At 38.3% G+C, this 19,348-nt stretch overlaps 1 protein-coding gene across 8 annotated transcripts in view; it reads right to left on the bottom strand.

Annotated features, from left to right (window-relative positions):
- Positions 1–19,348, bottom strand: part of COL19A1 (collagen type XIX alpha 1 chain) — a 212,598-nt gene that overhangs the window by 71,291 nt on the left and 121,959 nt on the right. For all 8 annotated transcript variants that reach the window (XM_072855250.1, XM_072855256.1, XM_072855253.1 and 5 more), the window contains 2 exons: positions 19,187–19,240; positions 4,534–4,587 (listed from right to left, as the gene is read on the bottom strand). In XM_072855250.1, the coding sequence (XP_072711351.1) occupies positions 4,534–4,587; positions 19,187–19,240 (108 nt within the window). The remainder of the gene's footprint in view (positions 1–4,533; positions 4,588–19,186; positions 19,241–19,348) is intronic.

The following is a 19,348-nucleotide window of genomic DNA, read 5'->3' as shown; positions in this document are numbered from 1 at the left end:
GATGAGCTTCAAGGGCTATAGCAACTGTGAAATAAATCCATTCTGGCTACAAACAATAACTTGTTGGTAGAAAACAGCAGGTTTAAGAGAATGAATAATTGTGATTGCAGCTCACTAACCTGTGATTTAGGAGACCCAAAGTTTATTTCCTTGCTCTGCCACAAACAGCTTCTTGGACAAGATGGCACTTGGCCAAATCAGATAGTCCTCCTGTTTCCTACCTTTAAAAACCAGTGCTGATAGTACTTCCCTTCTGCCAAACAGCAACACTGGGCAGAAGTCATACTCCGACTCACCCCAAAGAACACTGTTATACTGGTGGAAGTCTGTAGCACAACTCTAGCTTGGCACTTTTTTATTTTAAAAACAATCTGATGTCCCGCTAAAATAGGAACTATTGAGAAATGGAATTCCTCCAGTCATAACAGTTCCAGCAGAGACAGAGAAAATTGGCACAGAAAAGATAAAGTTAACCCTTAATGGAGAAACCAGTAAAACTCCTTTTTCTGTCCCCTAGCCTACCTATGTAAACAGAATTTTTTACCAGCTGCTGATTCATGTAAAAGTAAAAATAAACAAACAAACAAAAAAACCCCAGAAAACCAAACCCCCAAAACCTTCCACAAATGACCATAATATGTAAAACAGTGCCAGACATCATGCAGTTATTTTCTAAGCAGGACAAATAGAAAAATAAATGATCTCTTAACAGAACTCTACACAAAACCAGGCAGGTAGTAATTCTGCTACCCAAGACCAGAAAAGCATTTTGCCTAAGTGAAGACTGCAGGACTGGGCCTGTACATCCTGAGGCCAACAGCATATAAATACTAAGTTCAGATACCTTCCATACGTTTGCTTTTAAGTACTGAAAAAAAATGGTGCGGGAACTAGAAAGCCAATGCATTATACCTATGCAAAATAAGCTATGGTGGGCTAGTAACCCCTCCTGCATTGCGAAGTCCTGTAGATATTTTCGTTAGCAGCTACGGCAGAAGAAAGCTATCAGTTCAGTTCTGCAGTCAGATCAAAATGCTCTACTTACAACCTCACAGCATCCTACTATGATAGTATTTCTTTTTGTTTCATAAAATCAGCATTTCAATTTCAGTGAAGAGCCATGCAGAGCAGGATAACAGCATGTGAAAGACAGTATCTCTTTCTTAGAAGAAAGACTTTAGAAAAAAAACACAGGCAAGAGAATGTACGAAATACATTTCATACAGGGTACAGAGGTTTTGATTCCACAATCATAATTTTCAGAATGCTTCTGAGACTGAAATGAATAGTGTATTTAACAGAAGCTTTAAACTGCTCTCTAGACTCTTTTCAAGGGGGGAAGGGATCAAAAAGCACTAGAGGGAGCTGCTGTTCTACCTAACCCGTTTGGATTCCTTGTTTTCAGCTTAAATTGTTACCCGCTGGAGAGAGACACGTGTAAGCACACATCTCAGCTCTCCAGCACTGAAATAACAGAACAGTACTCAAAACCAACATCAGACAGCAAGGATGCAAACCATGAATTCTGAATCAGAAGGGAGTAACAGAAGACTTTAAAAGTCTATAATATTTAACAAACCTTAAAAAATACTCAAAGGAGGATCATCAGCTAGGTAGGCTTACAGAAATATTTTTTATAACCCATCAATAAAAATCCTCACTGACTCCTTGCCTTTTGTGGGCACAGGATTTGCTCCAAAGGGAAAAAATTACATAAAAGAAAGGATACCCATAAGAAGTTGCATAGACAGTCCCACTTTAACTGAGTAGTTTCATTACCAATTGCCAATCTAACTTTGTTTCTGACACTGATACAGGTTTTTAACCAAAGATGTGCAGATGATGTCGAGGGACTAGAAACTCACTACAAACATCAATTTTACTGAAAAAAAATCCCCAGAAATTAGGTTAGGGGAAAAAAAAAAGATGAGGTATTGAGAGAGGGTTAGAAAAGTCAGATTAGAGGCAGATAAGAATATCAAGAAAATCTTAACTGCTGCTGTGCAACAAGTAGGTAAAAAATTATTATTTTAATTAATCAAAGCTCACACCATTTAGTAGTGTCCAATTTAAAGCCCTTTTGACTGTTCAGAATGTGGTCTCATAATCCCTCCCTGCACACACTTTTTTTAGGACTGTCCTTTATACCAAATTCCCTGAGTATTGTATCCTGTTCACCAACTTCTTCCTCAAGGAGGCAGAACTTTCCTTCTCATAGTTTTTTCATTACTGAACACCTGGCTGTTCTCCTAATATCTAAATTAAGTACTTCACGTCATGGCATAAACTAATAAATAAATTAGGTAAATTTATTAATTTCAAACATGCAGTGTGTACTGTAGCCACCCTAAAAATTAATGATGGAATCTCCTTTTTCTCCAAGACAAATATCGTATTCTTCTGAAACATTAAACAAACAGCAAACTTACTTTTTCTGGAGAGTCTAATTTTCACATGCTCGGTCAATCTGTTAAGCCTTTTGTACCCTGTATATGCCAAACAGATAGTAACCACCCTGCAGGTGCGATAGTTGTGTTGCACTTTGGAAAGGCCAAAGTAAAGGCCAATGTGCCTTTCCATGTGCCACTACTTACTATTAGAAGAGAAGGGATAACAATATAGCAAAAATTTAATGTGGTTTGAGCCTTGAAAAAGAGAGGAGGAACGATGTTAAAGTCTTTTCAGTACGTACAAGCTGTAGCACTTTAAATGTGGGGATACTGCCAATGAGCATTAACAGGCATTACTACTTTTAAAGTACGCTTTTTCTATGCATTATATTCTCAATCTTGGAAGAGGAAGACAAGACGCTGCTGTAGCTGTATCCAAAGTAAGGACTGCATCAAGATAGTTATACCAGAAAAAAATACCTTTAACCAATATTTAGGCCATGATTGCTTGAGGAATGCTTTTCTGATATGTAGTGCTAGGCTACAGAACCCATACAGAGCTCCTCGTAGGGATGCTGCCATGCTGACAAAGTTGAGCTTCCCATTTGCTGTAAGAAAATCTCAAATAGGTATCAGTAATAAAAGTCCAATTTAGCTTCCACTCAGCATTTCTGGTATGTCTGTCAAGGATCATACATCTTCACAAGCCTGACCTGCCAGCAAATCTATGGTGGCAGAAATCTGTAATGGAGAAACAGCTTTTCACTGGTTCACAAAAAGCTAAGTAGATTAGGTCTAACATTGACCTCTGCTAAGTTGTTGTTTTTTTTTTTTTTTTTTTTTTTTTCCCCTCCTTTTAAAGGTCATTTTTGGCATTTGTATTAAGAAAGATTCTGCATCACTCCTTTCCTCTGTTTTGACTCCCACAGTCTGCAGTACCGTTTCAGCATTAGGAAGCCCGAACTGTACAAAAGACTCAAATAAGCAAGGCTTTAACGTGACTACATGCAGGGGAGAAGAGGGAGAGGGAGGGATTGTTAACTGTTTAGTTTTATGCAGGATAAATGAACTCCATCATCAACTCCTCTTTCTGAACACATTTTGCAAGGAAAAGGGGAGGAAAAATTATAAAATTTATGCAGTTTCGTTTTCAGATGAGTTGAAATTACATCTGTTTCATTTATTCATTGTATTTCATGGAGCAGTCCATTACTTTCCTCTCTACAAATAAGACTAATTTTCCCTTGCAGTGACGTTGAAATAGATGAATCAAATGTTCTGACGCATAAACTACTGGCCTTTACCTATTTCAGGTAAGCAGGAAAAGGAATTGTGAAATCCTTGTTTGATACTAGGAATGTAAAGCAGCAGATGTTTACTTAAACCACAAACAAACAGCTGTTTTATATTTGTGCACAACAGTGTTTTTACAATACAATAGATAGGGAATGTTACAAATATGATCAAGCCTTCCTCTACCAAAGGAAGGCTGCATTCATTCTAGGCTAAAATAGATCCATGCCTGACTTCAAATTTGAAATCATGTATCTCTTAAAAAAAAAAAAATCCCAAACCTCTTAGATCTGAGCTAAACGCTTTAGTGCTTCATATTACAAATCCTTCCATAGAGTCATGTATTTCTTAATCTTTTTAATTCCTCAGTAAACTCATTTGAACTACAGCTGAGTGCTCATACCAGTGCTGGGTATAATCCTCCCCACCATTCAGACAGTTGGCACATGCTTCACACAGTCCTTCATCTTTCAAATTACCCCTCTGAGACAGAAATTATCCCATCTTCTACCGAGCATCAGGCATTTTGCAAAGTGAATGAATGCACAGTATTCACATTTAGCATACATGGCCAGTCTTTCTTTGAAATGCCAGACAATTTCGCTTCCTTCGCTGAAGTTTGCATCTTGTTCTTTCCCTCCTGTGTAGCCTCTTGTATTTGTGGATCCAGTCCTTTTATCTTTGCTGTATCAAAAGGCTGCGAATAGTAGCTGTTTGATGCAGCAGAGTAAATACAAATCAATTGTTTTCAACCATAATTATGATCAGGTAACCCACTATAAAAATGCTAACAAAGTTCACTGTTCCAGGATAGAGTGAAAATTTCCTATTCCCCTTGTTAGTTACTCACAGGAGGTCCTGGTGGCCCTGGTTTTCCTGGGAGGCCTGGTTTGCCTCGTCGTCCCTGGAAACAAAAAAAGAACAGACGTTCATAAATGTTACAGCTAGTGACTGATTTGGAATAAGAATTTTGTTTAAAAGAAAGATTGCCTTTCTTATTATCAAAAAGTGAAAAAACTATCCAAAAGAATACTCTATATCAGTCATGGCAATGTATCCAATTCTAGTAATTTTAGGATTGTTTTTAATAATTATGACAAACAGTATATTTGCATCACTGTAACATTTACTGTCACATTTTACAGCTATGTCTCAAATGTGAGTGCACATTGATAGGACTATAAACAGAGCATCTTGATGAGGTGTAAAGAAATTATATTTTATCTGAATATACCAGAGCTTGAGATGTTAAACTGTCCTGCAGTAGTCACCCTGACATGCACAGTAAGTACGTATGTGCAATACAACCCAATTAACAAACCCCCATACCCTTCTTCTCCAGGATGTGAGAACAAGCAGAAAAGTCAGAGATCTATTAGCAAAACCAATTCACCTTCCTCATGCAATTACTACCATCTGGGTATATAATGCGCATGCAACATCACTTGTGTTAAAACTTAAGGTCCATAAAAGTCTACTTAAGTTAACGTGAGACTTTCCACTCGTAGTCTAAAAAACATGCACATGTAATTATTACAATTTTTTAGTACAGAACTCGACTGAACAACTGCTGTTTTCAAACATGCCTTTTTTTTTAGGAAGATCAACATAAAAATGGAAGTAATTTACAGTCATTTACATCTTTATTGCCAAGCTGAGATCTGACGTACATTTTTTAGAAACAACAGCTGAGAACAACTAATACCTAGGTGTGATGGTAAAAAAAAAGTATTATATCCATAAAGACTTAAACTCTTCCCTTGCATATGGCAAACGTAAATTAACAAAAAGCATTAGGGGGATGTCCTGGTGAAAACTTGGCTTAAGAAGTTAAAAAATGAAAATGCTTGCTGACAGCTCACAATTAACACACAGGGGTATTTCTGTAAGCTATGGTCCCTACTTCTAAGCCTGCTTCTGTGTTTTATTAAATGACGATCTCACACAAACTGCAGAAGTAATCTAAGGAACCTCAAGTGAACTCTCAGCTTTGCTCTTTACCGGTGAGAGCCCTGATCTGTAGGAAACCACTCTGCCTCTCAAACCATTAATGCCTCTCATTAATCTTGATCTATGCTGAGGGGAAACAAGATGATGACAGTAAGGGTGGAAAATCCCTCTTCTTCACAGCCCACAGCTCTCCAGGGTAACCTCTTGCCTAGATGCCAGGGACTCTCCTGAGAAGCAGGAGGTAGGGATTTGGAGCCCTTCTAGTTGAAGACAGAACCGAACAAGGGTTGTGGGGATGTATTTCAGCCACCGGGCTGTGCCACATAACATGTACACTGCCAGCACAGTTTTATGAAGGTCCTCAGTCAGTCACAGTTTTAAGGGCAGCGTAAAAAAAACCACCTCAGCATATCTGGAGTGCCAAATTCCTGGGTCTTAACTAGCTGAGACATATGTTATGTGCTGAGTTGTTTAATCCCGCCAGTACTCGCACATGCAGGGCTGTAACTGGGGCAGCTCAAGGTAAATTTTCAGAACCAAAATACAGTACTAGGTGCCTATATTGGGCTCAACGCTATACTGGCCCTTACCACCCATCCCCAGCATGTCCTCTGCTGTGTTGGTAACACTGTCCACGCAGCCCTGTGACGAGCCGGAGCTGGGAACTCATCCGGGCTAAGGATGGCTCACAAAAAAGTCGAGTTGTTTTGGACTTTAATCAGTTCATGGATGCAGTTCACTGGGCAACCGAGTCGCTTGCCTGGCCTGACAGAGGGCACGGTACCAGGAAAGGCACACGTGCACGGGAAAAGGGGGCTGTTGTTAACTAGATCTAGACTCCTGGACTGATCTCTACTTCAGAAATACAGATGGACACTAACATTTCCTGACTTTTTTGAAAACCAGTAAACTTTCCTTAGAAAGTATGAAAAATAGATTGAGAGGCAACGGTGTAAGCAATAAACAAAGATAAATTGCTTCATACTTTTTAAATAGTCCCTCTGAGTTATAGTGAGCTATACTGTTGACTCCTTGAAGCACCTTCCTTTTCCTGTTTGGACTTATTTAAAGTATCCTGAGGATGACACCTAAAATCTCAGCAGTCTAAACAAAGTATCAAGGAAGTGTCAGGGGGAAGAAGGCAGGGCCTTGACTGGCAGCCACAGCTGCGAACGAGGTGTTAATTACACAGGAAAACATGGCACATGTTGGGAAGGCAATTTTATCTCTATTTACAAGATGAGCTACAATATGATTGATGACATATTGCAAAGTCAAAACTTGACCAACTTTCTGAAAAATCAATTATAAAAAAAAAATAATAAAAATTGCGGGTAGTTATTTTTCACTGTCATTTATTAATTACCAGAACACTTACCCGGTGAAACACAGAAGAAACACTTGCCCTACCTTTTATCCAATCATTATATTATTAGTCATTATACTATGTGCCATGTGTACAAAAAACCTGTAGAACAATCACATAGATCGGTATGAAGCATCAGCTTTTTCTAGAAGAACAGAAGTCCTTTTTTTTTCCTACATGCACCCTTCTAAACTGTCTGATATTTTCACACAGAAATATGTAAAAGGCCACTACCTTTCAGCAATGCCTTTCAGATACAGAGATTTAAATGTTAGCTCCACACACAGCTCCACCTACTTGGCCTGCGCTCGTCCTTCTCTATGAATTCCCAGCATCAGTATGGAAAAAATTAAAATATATAGTATAGTAAGAGTCTAAGTAAAACAAAGTAGCTTATGTTTTTGTTTAGGATAATTAAAACAATTACAAGAATGTTTTTGATAAACCCATTATGGTCTTGCCTTAAGCAGACCATAAGCCAGACTGTGACTAAATATTTACAGTTTGATTGTGAGTCTTCCTTCTAGCAAGAAAGAAGAAGTGAAAAACATCTCGGTGCCCTCTCTGGTCTATCGAGTGGGCTTAGCTCCCATCAGCCACAGCTCCCATCTCCTGGTCAGAAGGGGGTCTCGGCAGCCCCATGAGAGCTGTACTCGCTGCCGTAGTGCTGTGCATGGGGCAGGCAGCTGGCACAGGAGGCCCATTACCTTCATTTAGTTGAGTTCACTGAGCAAATATTGAGGATATAAAACCACTTAAAATATAAATAAATGTTCTAGGCATCACATACTTCCTTCACCTAAATAAAAAATGGAATACCACCTACACTGACTTAAAAAAGAAAAGTGGTGTCAACAAGTTGTCTAATGCTACTTAGAATAATATCTAAAGAAAAGCAAAACAGTTGCTGGTTATTTCCTTTGTGGAATCAATGTGATAAGAAGTTGTCTAAATGTTACTGATATCGCATCCCTTGACTCATGAAATGCCTGCCCTCAACTAATCTGGACAGTTGGCTACCTTCCTCTTTTCCATAGGACAAATTTCAGCTACAATACACAGACAAATCATTCAAATAACTGCTTGGTTAGGGGCAAAAAAGACAAAATATTAAAAATAAAATAAATGAGAAATTATATGCTTCAGCAAACCCCAGATGAGTGCCTAGCTGAAGTAGGCGGTCAACTGCGTTCTTTATTCCTCTCTTCCTTCGCCCCTTCTGTTAATCAAAATGACTTGATGAGCTTTTCCTTACATTAGATGGAAAGCTGTTCAGAAGAGAGGCTCTGTGCATCCTTCCATAAGCTTGTGCTCTGATTCTGACAGCCGCCCCTGGGCACCGCTGCAGGTCCAACACACAGTGCAAGAATTCAAAGTCTATATTGTAACCCCCTGCTGTATCATGTTGCATCCATCTATTCGCATATCTCTAACTATAGAAGAGTAAGCTCACTAATCCTAGTGTCTAAAAATAAGCTGTGGATTATTTTAGGATAAAATCGAGCGGAGTTATGTAGGAATGCTGACATGATTTATGGAATTAATAATTTAAAGAACCCACACTTGAGTACGAAGGGAAAAGTTCTTAGAATAAGCCCGTGTGAATTTTCAAGGGAAACTGCTAATTAGCAGTTCCTGAAACACATCATCACATTTCAAAACAGGAACTAGTTCTAGAGAAAGTAGGAAGCTGGGATTTAAAGTCTTAACTGTTGTAGTTATTATGCAAGATTAATGAGGCTTCTGTAACTCATTTGCCAAGCTAAACTAAGATTCTCTTGAATCGTCCTCAAAACCAGACTGACAAAGGGACAGATATACCTGAAGCAGGAGGCAGGTGGAAAGTAAAGACCCCCATCTCAGAGTGCCCAAGCCACGGACATCCTGCCAGCCCCTTGGGCACCTAAAGGCGGCCATGCGAGTGGAGCTCTGGGCAGTTAAAAGACTGTTTCTCCAGATGCTCAAAGCTGCCACCAAGCAGCCAGACAAGTCCCAGTGCCTACGCTAATTCAGAGTACAGAAAAGAGGCTTTCTTTTGTCTCAGTCCTCTAAGCTGATACACTTAGTCCATATAAAACTTCCCAGTTTTCCCTCTCTGTCTGTAGTCACAACCCACTGCTCCTGGCAGCTCACCTGGAGCTTGCAGAGCTCCAACCAACTCTAACCCAGGGGAAACCCAGCCCAGCCCAAAGCTGGTGACAGTCCTCTGCTCCATGGTTTACCAGAAGAAGTTTGCCAGACTGCCATTTTAGGGGAAGGAAGGCAGACATGACATGGCAGTATTGGTAGGAAAGCCAGGTCAAGAGCTAATGGGAAACAGAAGATTAGAACTGATCACAAAAATCAGAGCAATCACCCATCCAACCCAGTTACACAACAGCACGCATCTACTGATTGGCTGTGGGACAGGAGAAGGTTCTCCCGGATCCCAGCGAACTATTTGACAGTTTGTAAAGTGAAAATTACAAATATACAACAAATGCACAGCCTGGATATGGAGTCACTATTTTTTATCATGCATTTAGCCAAAAATTTGGTAGTATTTAAAGAGAGCGTTGACATTTAACCACCTGACTGCACAACTGCTGTTAATAAGAGTTTTGCCATTAACTTTGGTAGTGTCACAATTGCACAAGTTTTTTTTAATCCTTAGAAATGTTACAGTTTGGATATTCTCTTTCCTAAATTGGAAAACTATGTTGCAGTCAACGAAACGTTTTTAACTTCAGTAATACGGCATTAGGACTTGAATGTATAATTCCTTCTTCAATCCTATTAACCTTGGCCTTGAGGATGCATTATGGTAACCAGTGTATTACAAATTAACCTCTGTATTAAATGTTAAACCTGAACAAACTCACAGGAAATAAGGCCAGAAGGCAAGAAATAAAGCCGTTTGCAGAAAACAAGTGAAAGTCTGCCCCTCATATCCCACTAAAGCCTTTCACAGAAACACGGCTCACAGACGAATAGAGCACACAGACCCTAATCCCCTCTTTTGGAAGAGGAGCCACTAGGGAGTTCCTCGCTAATGCAGAAGCATTCCTGCACTCAACCTTGGCTTTCTAGTTTTAGGAATGATTTCCAATAAACTCGTTTCTTCTTTTTTGTATTAATAAAATGGTAAAAGACAGAGCCTAGCCAGACTATATAATATTATTCAAATGCATTTAACAAACATCAAAAATATCCTGAAACAGGCATAGCAGTGCCAAGAAATTAAATGCCACAACCTATTTTGCCAACAAATCCCTACACAAAATCCATCACAATTTTTCAAGTGTATTCACAAAAGTGCATTTTAAATTCAAAATCACGTGTAGAAATATTTTTCAACTACATTTAGATATTTTTATAATGAACACCTTAATTTTTAATTATGAGAAATAATTTCCTATTCTCTCCTGTTGCTACACCTTTTGCTAAGAAACATTAAAAGAAATATTGATAATAGAGTATTTGGAAGGGAACCTGAAAATTCTAAATGAGATCTTAAAAGTGAAATAATTTCTGCTATTCCACTGAAAGTTAATTTTAATTACTTCCATGGAAAATAACAAAGAAATTTAAAAATTATAGAACCATTTTCTAATTGACAAATCTGTTTTCAACATTCTAAGCTACAACCTTTTTCATTCCATTTTTAAATGCCAAAGTGGGAAAAATTTAATTTATTTTTTTTAAGCTGTATCCTACCTTACTGGTTATTTACGTTGCTTTTAAGGTAGAGACATTCTGTCAGAAAAACTGAAAATTATCTCCCTCTTTTACATTAACCATTTTTAGACTGTTAAATGCCCAAGTGAAGGAATGTACAGCACTCCAACTTAAACATAAAATCAGTCTGGAGCTTTGCATACTTAAAAACAACTTACATCAAAGTCAAGAAGGACTGAGAAGATTAAAAGAGATTCCAAAACTCCAGAGCTGTAGCTGTGAAAAACAGTTTGCTCTGTGCCAGGAGCCTGACCTACTATGCAGTAATTATCATTGCTCTGTAAAGCTTGCTTTACAATTGGTTGAGTACAACGCTTACTCACTGAACTAGAAAACAAATTATGCCAAAGAAATATTTAAGTTCTATAAACCAGATAAATGCAACCTGAATTTAAATTAATTTTGATGTCACTCTAAATAATTATGTTAAGAAAATCTAATAGCTTCCTGCCCATTTACTTATTTAGGAAGATTTTCCACTGTGTCGTAATAATTTTATTCGTGCTTGATTAGAAAAACTTGTAATCTCAGAGAGTAAGTTGATTATTAACATAAGGCAAGTGTTGCAATTTCACAAGGTCCCTCCAAACACATAATTTTAGTGAAATCAATGCTGAAACACTAGATATGACAATCCAAAGGACTCTCAGTTTTACGAGGTGTTTAATTTATTACTAAGATAATGCTAAAATAACCTCCTCTTAAGTGAAGTATTTGGTACTATAAACACAACAATTGGAAATAAGGAAGCTGTTTCAAAAATATTTACTTCAAGACACCTGCAACTTCCCAAGGAATACAGAGTCAAGAATATGGCTGTGGTATTGTAGAAAGATTTGTAAATGTTTGAACTGAATTCATCACTGGAATCAGGGAAACCACCACAGTGGAGAATCAGTCTGTTTAAATACACATGAAACATTTCAAAAAATCCTATTAATCCATAAAAATGAAGTTGTTGGCAGCTATGCTGAGAATAAGCTAGAGCTATTTAAATAAAAACACACAGAATCATCTGGGTTGGAATGCTGGGTTGATCCTCTTGAGATCATCTACTACAATCCCTCTCCTCAAGCACGATCAATTGTCCAGGACTGTGTCTAGTCAACTTTTGAATATCTCCACAGATGGAGACTCCACAACCTCTCTGGGCAACCTGTATCAGTGTTTGACCACCCTCACAATAAAAAACTGTTTTCTTGTGTTCAGATGGAATTTCCTGTTTTTTTAATTTGTGTCCATTGCCTCTTGGTCTGTCACTGGCAACTACTGAGGAGAATCTGGCTCCTTCTTCTTTATTCCCTCACATCAGGTATTTATACACACTGGTAAAATCCCCCCTGAGCCTTCCCTTCTCCAGGCTGAAGAGTCCCAGCTCTCTCAGCCTCTCCTTTTATGAAAGATGCTCCAGTCCCTTTAGTCCACTCTGTGGCCCTGTGCTAGACCCACTTCAGTAAGTCCATGTCCTCCTTGACATGGTCTCACCAGCGCTGAGCAAAGGGGCAGGGTATCTCCCCTGACCTGCTGGCAATGCTCTTCCAAATGCAGCCCAGGATATTGTTGGCCTTTTTTTGCCGTGAGGGTGCATTGCTGACTCATGGTCTGTTTGTTGTCCAGCAGGTTCTTCTCCACAAAGCTGCTTTCCAGACAGTTTGTTTCCAGTGTATACTGATACCTGGGGTCATTACTCCCTAGATGCAGGATTTTGCATTTCCCCTTGTTGAATTTCATGTGCTTCCTCTCACCCCAGTTCTCTGCTATGCTCTGCCCCATTGTCCAGGTCATTAATGAAGATGCTGGACAGTACTGGCTCCAGTGTTGAGCCCCGGGGTACACCACTAGTGACTCGTCTCCAACTGGACTTTGTACCACTGATCACAAACCTCTGGGCCCAGTTGTTCAGCTGGTTTTCAATCCACCTCACTGTCCACTTATCTAACCTGTACTTTGTCAGCTTGTCTATGAAGTTGACGAGATGAAGTTATGGGAGATAGTGTCAAAGGCTTTGCTAAAGTTGAGGTCAACAACATCATCCACTGCTCACCTCTCATCCACCAAGCTAGTCACCTCATTGTAGATGGCAATGTAGTTGGTCAAGCATGATTTCCCCTTCATAAATCCATGCAGACTATGCCAATCACCTTCTTGTCCTTCATGTGTTTGGAGATGGTTTCCAGGAGGATTTCCTCTATCACATTCCCAGGGACTGAAGTGAGGCTGATTGGCCTGTAGTTCCCCAGATCTTCCTTCTTGAAGACAGAAGTCATATTTGCTTTCCTCCAGTCTTCAGGAACCTCTCCCAGTCACCCTGACCATTCAAAGATAATCAAGAATGGCCTTGCAATGGCATCAGCCAGCTCCTTCTGTGCTTGTGGATGCAACCCGTCAGGCCCCATGGACTTACAGAGCTGTGTCCACCGTCTGAAACTGCCTAGGTGCAAGAGTCTGACAGCAAACAGTTACTTCAGTAGCGCCTGGGTCCTGTGCCTTGTGACCATCATCTTTAAGGATGTGTACGCTGGACAGAGAAAGTTTGCTGGCCTCTTCTTTGTGCCCTTCTGCACGAATTGCTGTGCCAACTGCTGCACATCTATTGGCTTCTTCTGTTACCACTGCACACACTGCTGCATCACCTCGCTGTTATACACTCCTCCTCCTGGCATGGGCTAAAAGGGTGCTCAACCCTCACTAATCAGGGGTCAGCCACAACAAAGGCTGCAGGCACCCTTTGACCAAGGACAGCTGATGGAGTTCCTTAGAAGCTACTAGAGCTACCCTTACCTTAGCCTTACCTGGCAGCCACAGGCACCCTCAGTTTCCTCAGAGGTTTCCCAGAAGTGCCCAAACCCCAGAAAAAGTGCCCAGAAGCTCAAGAAGATATCAAGAAGACTCAAAGAAGCAGAAACTGCTACACAAACTGCTGTGTATGTTAGCTGCTTGCTGGGCCTGGCTCTTCTATAAGCCAGCTGAGAATGAAAAATGACCATTTGTAGACTTCACAGTATAGCTGTCTAACAAAGTTGCTTTGATGCTTTGCATTAAGAGAATTTTTGGAATTCACTAAAATATTATACTAAAAAATTAAACCATTTTCAGAAAAAATAGTATTTATAAAAAAAATACATCAAGTTCAGGGAAAATCCCTGCTACAAAGATATCCAACTGAAATTAAGCATTAATTTCCAAAACCTTTGGAATTATATTTTGGAAATACAAATTTCACTTCACTGCACTTAACATAGTAAGGGAAGAGTCTGGAAAACTCCATGCAGTCCATAATTATAAGTAGTAGAATTTTTTAAGAAAGTACAGCAAGATGACAAAATTATTTGAAGACTTTAGAAAATTCTTTACATGCGGAGCCAAAGAACCTTAGTTGAATTTTCTCAAAAATAAAGGGAATGGTGATTTGATTACAGAGAAAAAACTTTAAATATCTCTTTAATGTAAAGCAGACATTAAAAAAAACAGCTGTTGGAGGCTTAAGCCCAAGTGTAAAATAAAAAGCACATTTCGAAATGTGGGATTGACAATAAACACTAGAACAAAGAAATCAAGGAGACTTGAGAAGTCTCTGTTGTTGATGTCTTTCAGGTGGAAACTGTACTTCTGTGAAAGATATACTTAAAGTGCAGGAATATTGAGAAAAATAATAAAGACCTGCATAACACAGGAAGCCAGAAAGATGGCGTTGTTGTCCGCTTTGGTTTAAATGCCATGCAATGCTAGGTTAGCACCCAATCTTTCTATTTTTTGTTGGTCAGTAATATTGGACCAGGGACTTTTCTGAGTAACATCTAATTACCTTCTGAAGCTCCTGATGTCATTCTGAGCACTGGTGTAACAGTATCAAGTTGCTGCAGCAGTAACATGCTGCTCTGAATGCCTAAAGCCCACAAGAGGGACACTGAAAAATTATGTATGAAAGTAATACTCACAGAATGGTCTAGCGTCTCTCAGGCAGAAATGAGGAAAAGGGAATGAGTAGCTGCCTCTACTGGCCCACTTCTCCCAGTGACCAGAATTAAAAAGAAAGGCTCTCACTTAGCAAGGCCTCATGTCTAACATAAAACACTTCACTGAAGATAACAAAACTAAAAAATTATACTAGTCGCCAGTGGTAGAACAAGGAAAAACACCAGTCTTTTTGTAAGAACAGCAAAGATTTGAGGATTCCTTGCACCCACAGGAAAGCACAATGCTGGCTAACACATGGTACCATGACAAAAGGAGAAATATAAGGGCAGTACATGCTCAAACAAAATTTAACTAAGTTCACTCAAGAGATTGTCACAACAAAAAAGACCTTTAAATTAATATTGTATATGTCTCATGTTGGTTGAAGAATCAGAAGCAAGTTCTCTGGATATGGCCAGATTATCATGTAGCTGCTATTTCTTCTGCCATAACCATTATTTTCCTCTTCTAAGTAACACCCTAAATAAGGATGCACCATGTATGATGAATCACTGAGTATCTTTTTTTTGGTAGAGCTACAAGAGATGCTAAGTAGTTTCTTTTGTGTAGATAGAGAAGCATGGTAGTAAACAGAAAGCCAATTGCTTCACTTTAGCTCACAACTCTGTTCCTCCTTTTTTATTGCTCTGCAAAGGAAACAAGCTATGTAAGTCTGAAGATGATTATTTGTACTACCTCACTGCTCATGAAGGTTGCTCTCTTCTCCTGCATAAGCCAGCTATATGCAGAATGAGAAGACATAACAAAGGAGATGAGAGAAAAATAAGTGGAGAAAGAATGGGAACTAATGAGTTTACTGGTATAAACATAACCAATACACTTGCTAAATGCTAGACTATTAATGTGTTTGTTTATTCAGAAAAGAAATACTTATGCATTTTGCTACTACACCAGTATGAAAGAAATAATATACATAAGAATCCAATTTTTATTTATCATTGCAGTAGTTGTTCTCCATGAATGCACTACTTCAAATTTTTAGTGAGTCTGGAATTTTCTCTTAAGCAAAGCCAAAAAATAGAGCATGCATCCTGATACAGGATCCTTTAATGCTGCACAGATCTAGTCAAAGAGCTTTCAGGGTTTCACCTCTCTCATTCTGAATGATCTCCCTACAGCACATTCCTGTAAACATATTGCTTTGGTGGACACTGTTTTCTGCAAACTCTTTTGTCGTTTGGGATATCTGGAAAGCATCCAGGGAGACCAACTCGGACAGAAGACATTTCACACACTTCTGTCATCAAGTTCCATGGCTGACTTATTTGCATTCCATCATTTAAAGGTGTAAGAACCTAACCTGCTCTTTGATGTAGGAGCAAGATCATATCCCAGCATGATCATATAGTAGCAATATATCGGATCACCAAGCCACAGAAAGTGACATATTTATTATTTTAATAGTAATGTGTCGGCTCAAATGATACCACCTAACTCTATCTACAGTGTATCCATTGGAAAAAAGCTGTTACCACTTTATCTGACATAATGTATTGATCCCCCTTTGCTCTTGAAATAAATAACCCACAGTCTTCATCTAATTCAGTGATGTTGTAAATTTGTGCTTGTAAGCCAATTTCACATATATGTCAATAAGTATTTTAAGGCTGGCATAACTTTGAACTAAAAATCTACAATTCAGTTAATCTTTATGTTTATAATTATACAATGATATATAATTATACTTATTCTATTTCCATAATAATTATTATATGTATTTTTACCATGTAATTTTTGATGCAGATTATTCCTGTGAGGGGAAAGAAATACTACTACCCAGACTTATTCCTCTTAATAGGGGTACATTTGTCCTAGTTTCCTCTATAGTGAACGCAGGGAGATGGGTCCCCACTCTGGGACAGGGTTCCACCTTTCATATTTCTTAGGAGCTCTAATATTAAACTCTGATCTTGGATGATATAATAAAATTCCACTTAAAACACTCTGAAAATCAAAATGCATGGCTCAGGCCAGTTCAAAGAGGGAAGAAATCCACTGGCATGGCTTTTTTTCTTCCCTTTCTATCTCATTTTGTACTGTCGCTTACCTAAGTCACTAGCGCTAACATGAGCTTTCTACATGTTTCTTTGAGTTTTGACAATATCACCATTAACAGTTAATTTTCCTCAGTTTCTTATATCTTGCTTTAATGTGTGTTGAGAGGTCTCTAACTTACACACTTAATGATTCTTCTCTCAACTCCTTATTAATCTAAGCCTAATTTTCAAAGCAGTTGAACACTTAAAAATGCGGCTGAGGTAAGTGGGAATTAAAACTTTGAATATAACAAGTACAATGCAAATGGAAAGTTTTTAAAAAATTCAGGTTCTCAAAGTGAGGCATCCAAATTGAATAGATACCGTGAAATGTTTTAGAGCGGTTTTTTTTCCTAGTATGTTACAGTTCCAGTCTGCAAAATGGGCATAATATCACTCTTAGGTCTGAACAATACGTTGAAGAAAAATCATCAGTTAGTTACACACTCATTATGATGCTTTAATCTTCAAAAGACAGCCCATGACAAAACCAATAACTTCATATAATGTGAAAGATTTGGAGGATCTGCTGGAAGTAGAACAGAGGAACATGACATCTATAATTAAATAAAAAAGAATATGTACTAGCCATTAGATGTGCGCTGTCCTGTTTGTCATTAAACAGGGCAGAGATCTTGTTACAAACAGTATGTTATTGTGTAATTAAATGTACTGGAAATGCAAATGCACATGGGAGTTGAATTAAGATCGCAAACTATGTTATTAATGCTTAGGCGGGGGTGGCCAGCAGAAAGAGTATTGTTGTGAGTATCTCACTGGTAGAGAGATAAAGACAGATGCTGCGGCTCTACAGTCTGCTGTTCCCATTATTTGGCTGAAGGCAACTGTGTGCACGGCCGAGATTTTAAAACAATCAGCACTCTTGTTTTTATAGATATTGGAGTGAGACAGCAGTTCAATTTTATGTGCGAATAGGAAATGTCCATGACAAATGTATCAACCCCCTAATTCCCACTGCAAAATGGGGAAAAAAAAAAAAAAAGAATTTCCAAATTCATTTATCTACCATTATATATAATACGGTGTGTTAACTCTGAATCTTTGCCTCAAAAACTAAGAAGTTCAGAGAGTGATGTCTCTCAAACACAGCCATATTTCCTAAAGGAGAACTAATAAACTGCGTGTTTCTGCAGATTCAATACTCCACAGAAAAACACTCTAAAACATGCTAAAACTGGATATCCATAGCTTTTCAGTATCCTGGGTTTTTAATTGCGTAACAGTAAGAGTAATAGTAATTATAAAATTCTTAATAGCATGTTAATATGCTATTAAATATGCTCTAATAGGATATTCACCAGATAACTTTTGGTTCTCCCTTACTAGACTGACTTTTTCTAAACAGGTTCTCAATCCTTACTGTGAAACTTAAATAAGTTGAACATGAAAATTTGAAAGCTGAGGTTAAGTGAAATTTAGTGCTATTTTTATAACTTAAAAAGCAATATAAAACATAGCTTTGGGGCCTACATGCCATTACTCATTTTGTTCAAGAATTGGTCTTCTGTTATTATTATTACTGTTACTGGAATTATTAAACTGGCCTTTAATAATTCACTGTACTTGACTACGATCAATGATGAGTAACACTAAATCCTTCCACTTCAGATAATTGAGATACTAAATATCAAGATGACTAAACAAACGAAGAATTACTGAGAGATTCAACTTCAAACCACAAACTGCGTACAATTTAATTCATAAAAACATTGAAATGTGTGAGTTTGAATATCTTCCCAAACTTTTAGGAGCAGACTAGATTATAAACTCTCAAAACTGAATTATTTCTTGCGATACCACAATCATAAATATTCATTATCTGTTCCAATGAACTACCAAATTCAGTAAGTCTGGAAAAACAAAAACATAACACAGAGAAACCAGTCAGTCAGTTACTTCATTATATTAAAATTCTGAATAACCAAAGGTTTATTTCATGTCTTCGGCATAATCTCTTCTCCCTCCCCCGCTGCCTGTATCTCTCTTCTTTGTATATATATGGTAGGCTCCGACACTTGTATAACGGCATCTACAACAAAACTTGGGTCACTAGTACTGGCTCCTGTTAATATTTTAGATAATTACCCTAAATTAATATATTTATATATTTTAGACATAGTAAGGTATGGCCTCTCCCCGCAATAAAATGAAAACTTCTGAGCAATTTTAATATTCTTTCACTTAAAATTACAGCAGAAACATGTTGCACAAACGACAATATCTACATCTGTGCTGCCAGTCATTAAAACACTTTAGTTGGTTGAAATTGTTAAATCTCCTTCAACTGAAGAGAAACCTCAAATGTCAAAGCTCAGTTTGTTGTCAGCATGCTTCATACTCAGCTGCTACCTTTCCATTTTTTATTAGTGCTTAGAAAGAAGTCACACATCAAGGTCAGTTAGCACACTCAGCAGTTGTTCACCAAGTTTACTCACCCTTTGACCTTCTTTGCCAGGTGGACCTTGGGGACCCTCCAGCCCTGGCAAACCCTGAAAATAGAAACATTAAACAAATATAACATTCAGTGTTATTTTCATCCTCTATTATTCTATAGAAGTAAGACTAAGCCAAAGAGCCAGATGTCGAGACAAACCATT

This window comes from Ciconia boyciana, chromosome 3 (genome assembly GCF_034638445.1).
Source record: "Ciconia boyciana chromosome 3, ASM3463844v1, whole genome shotgun sequence".
NCBI classification, from domain to species: Eukaryota; Metazoa; Chordata; class Aves; order Ciconiiformes; family Ciconiidae; genus Ciconia; species Ciconia boyciana.
This window is presented reverse-complemented; position numbering and strand designations above follow the sequence as displayed.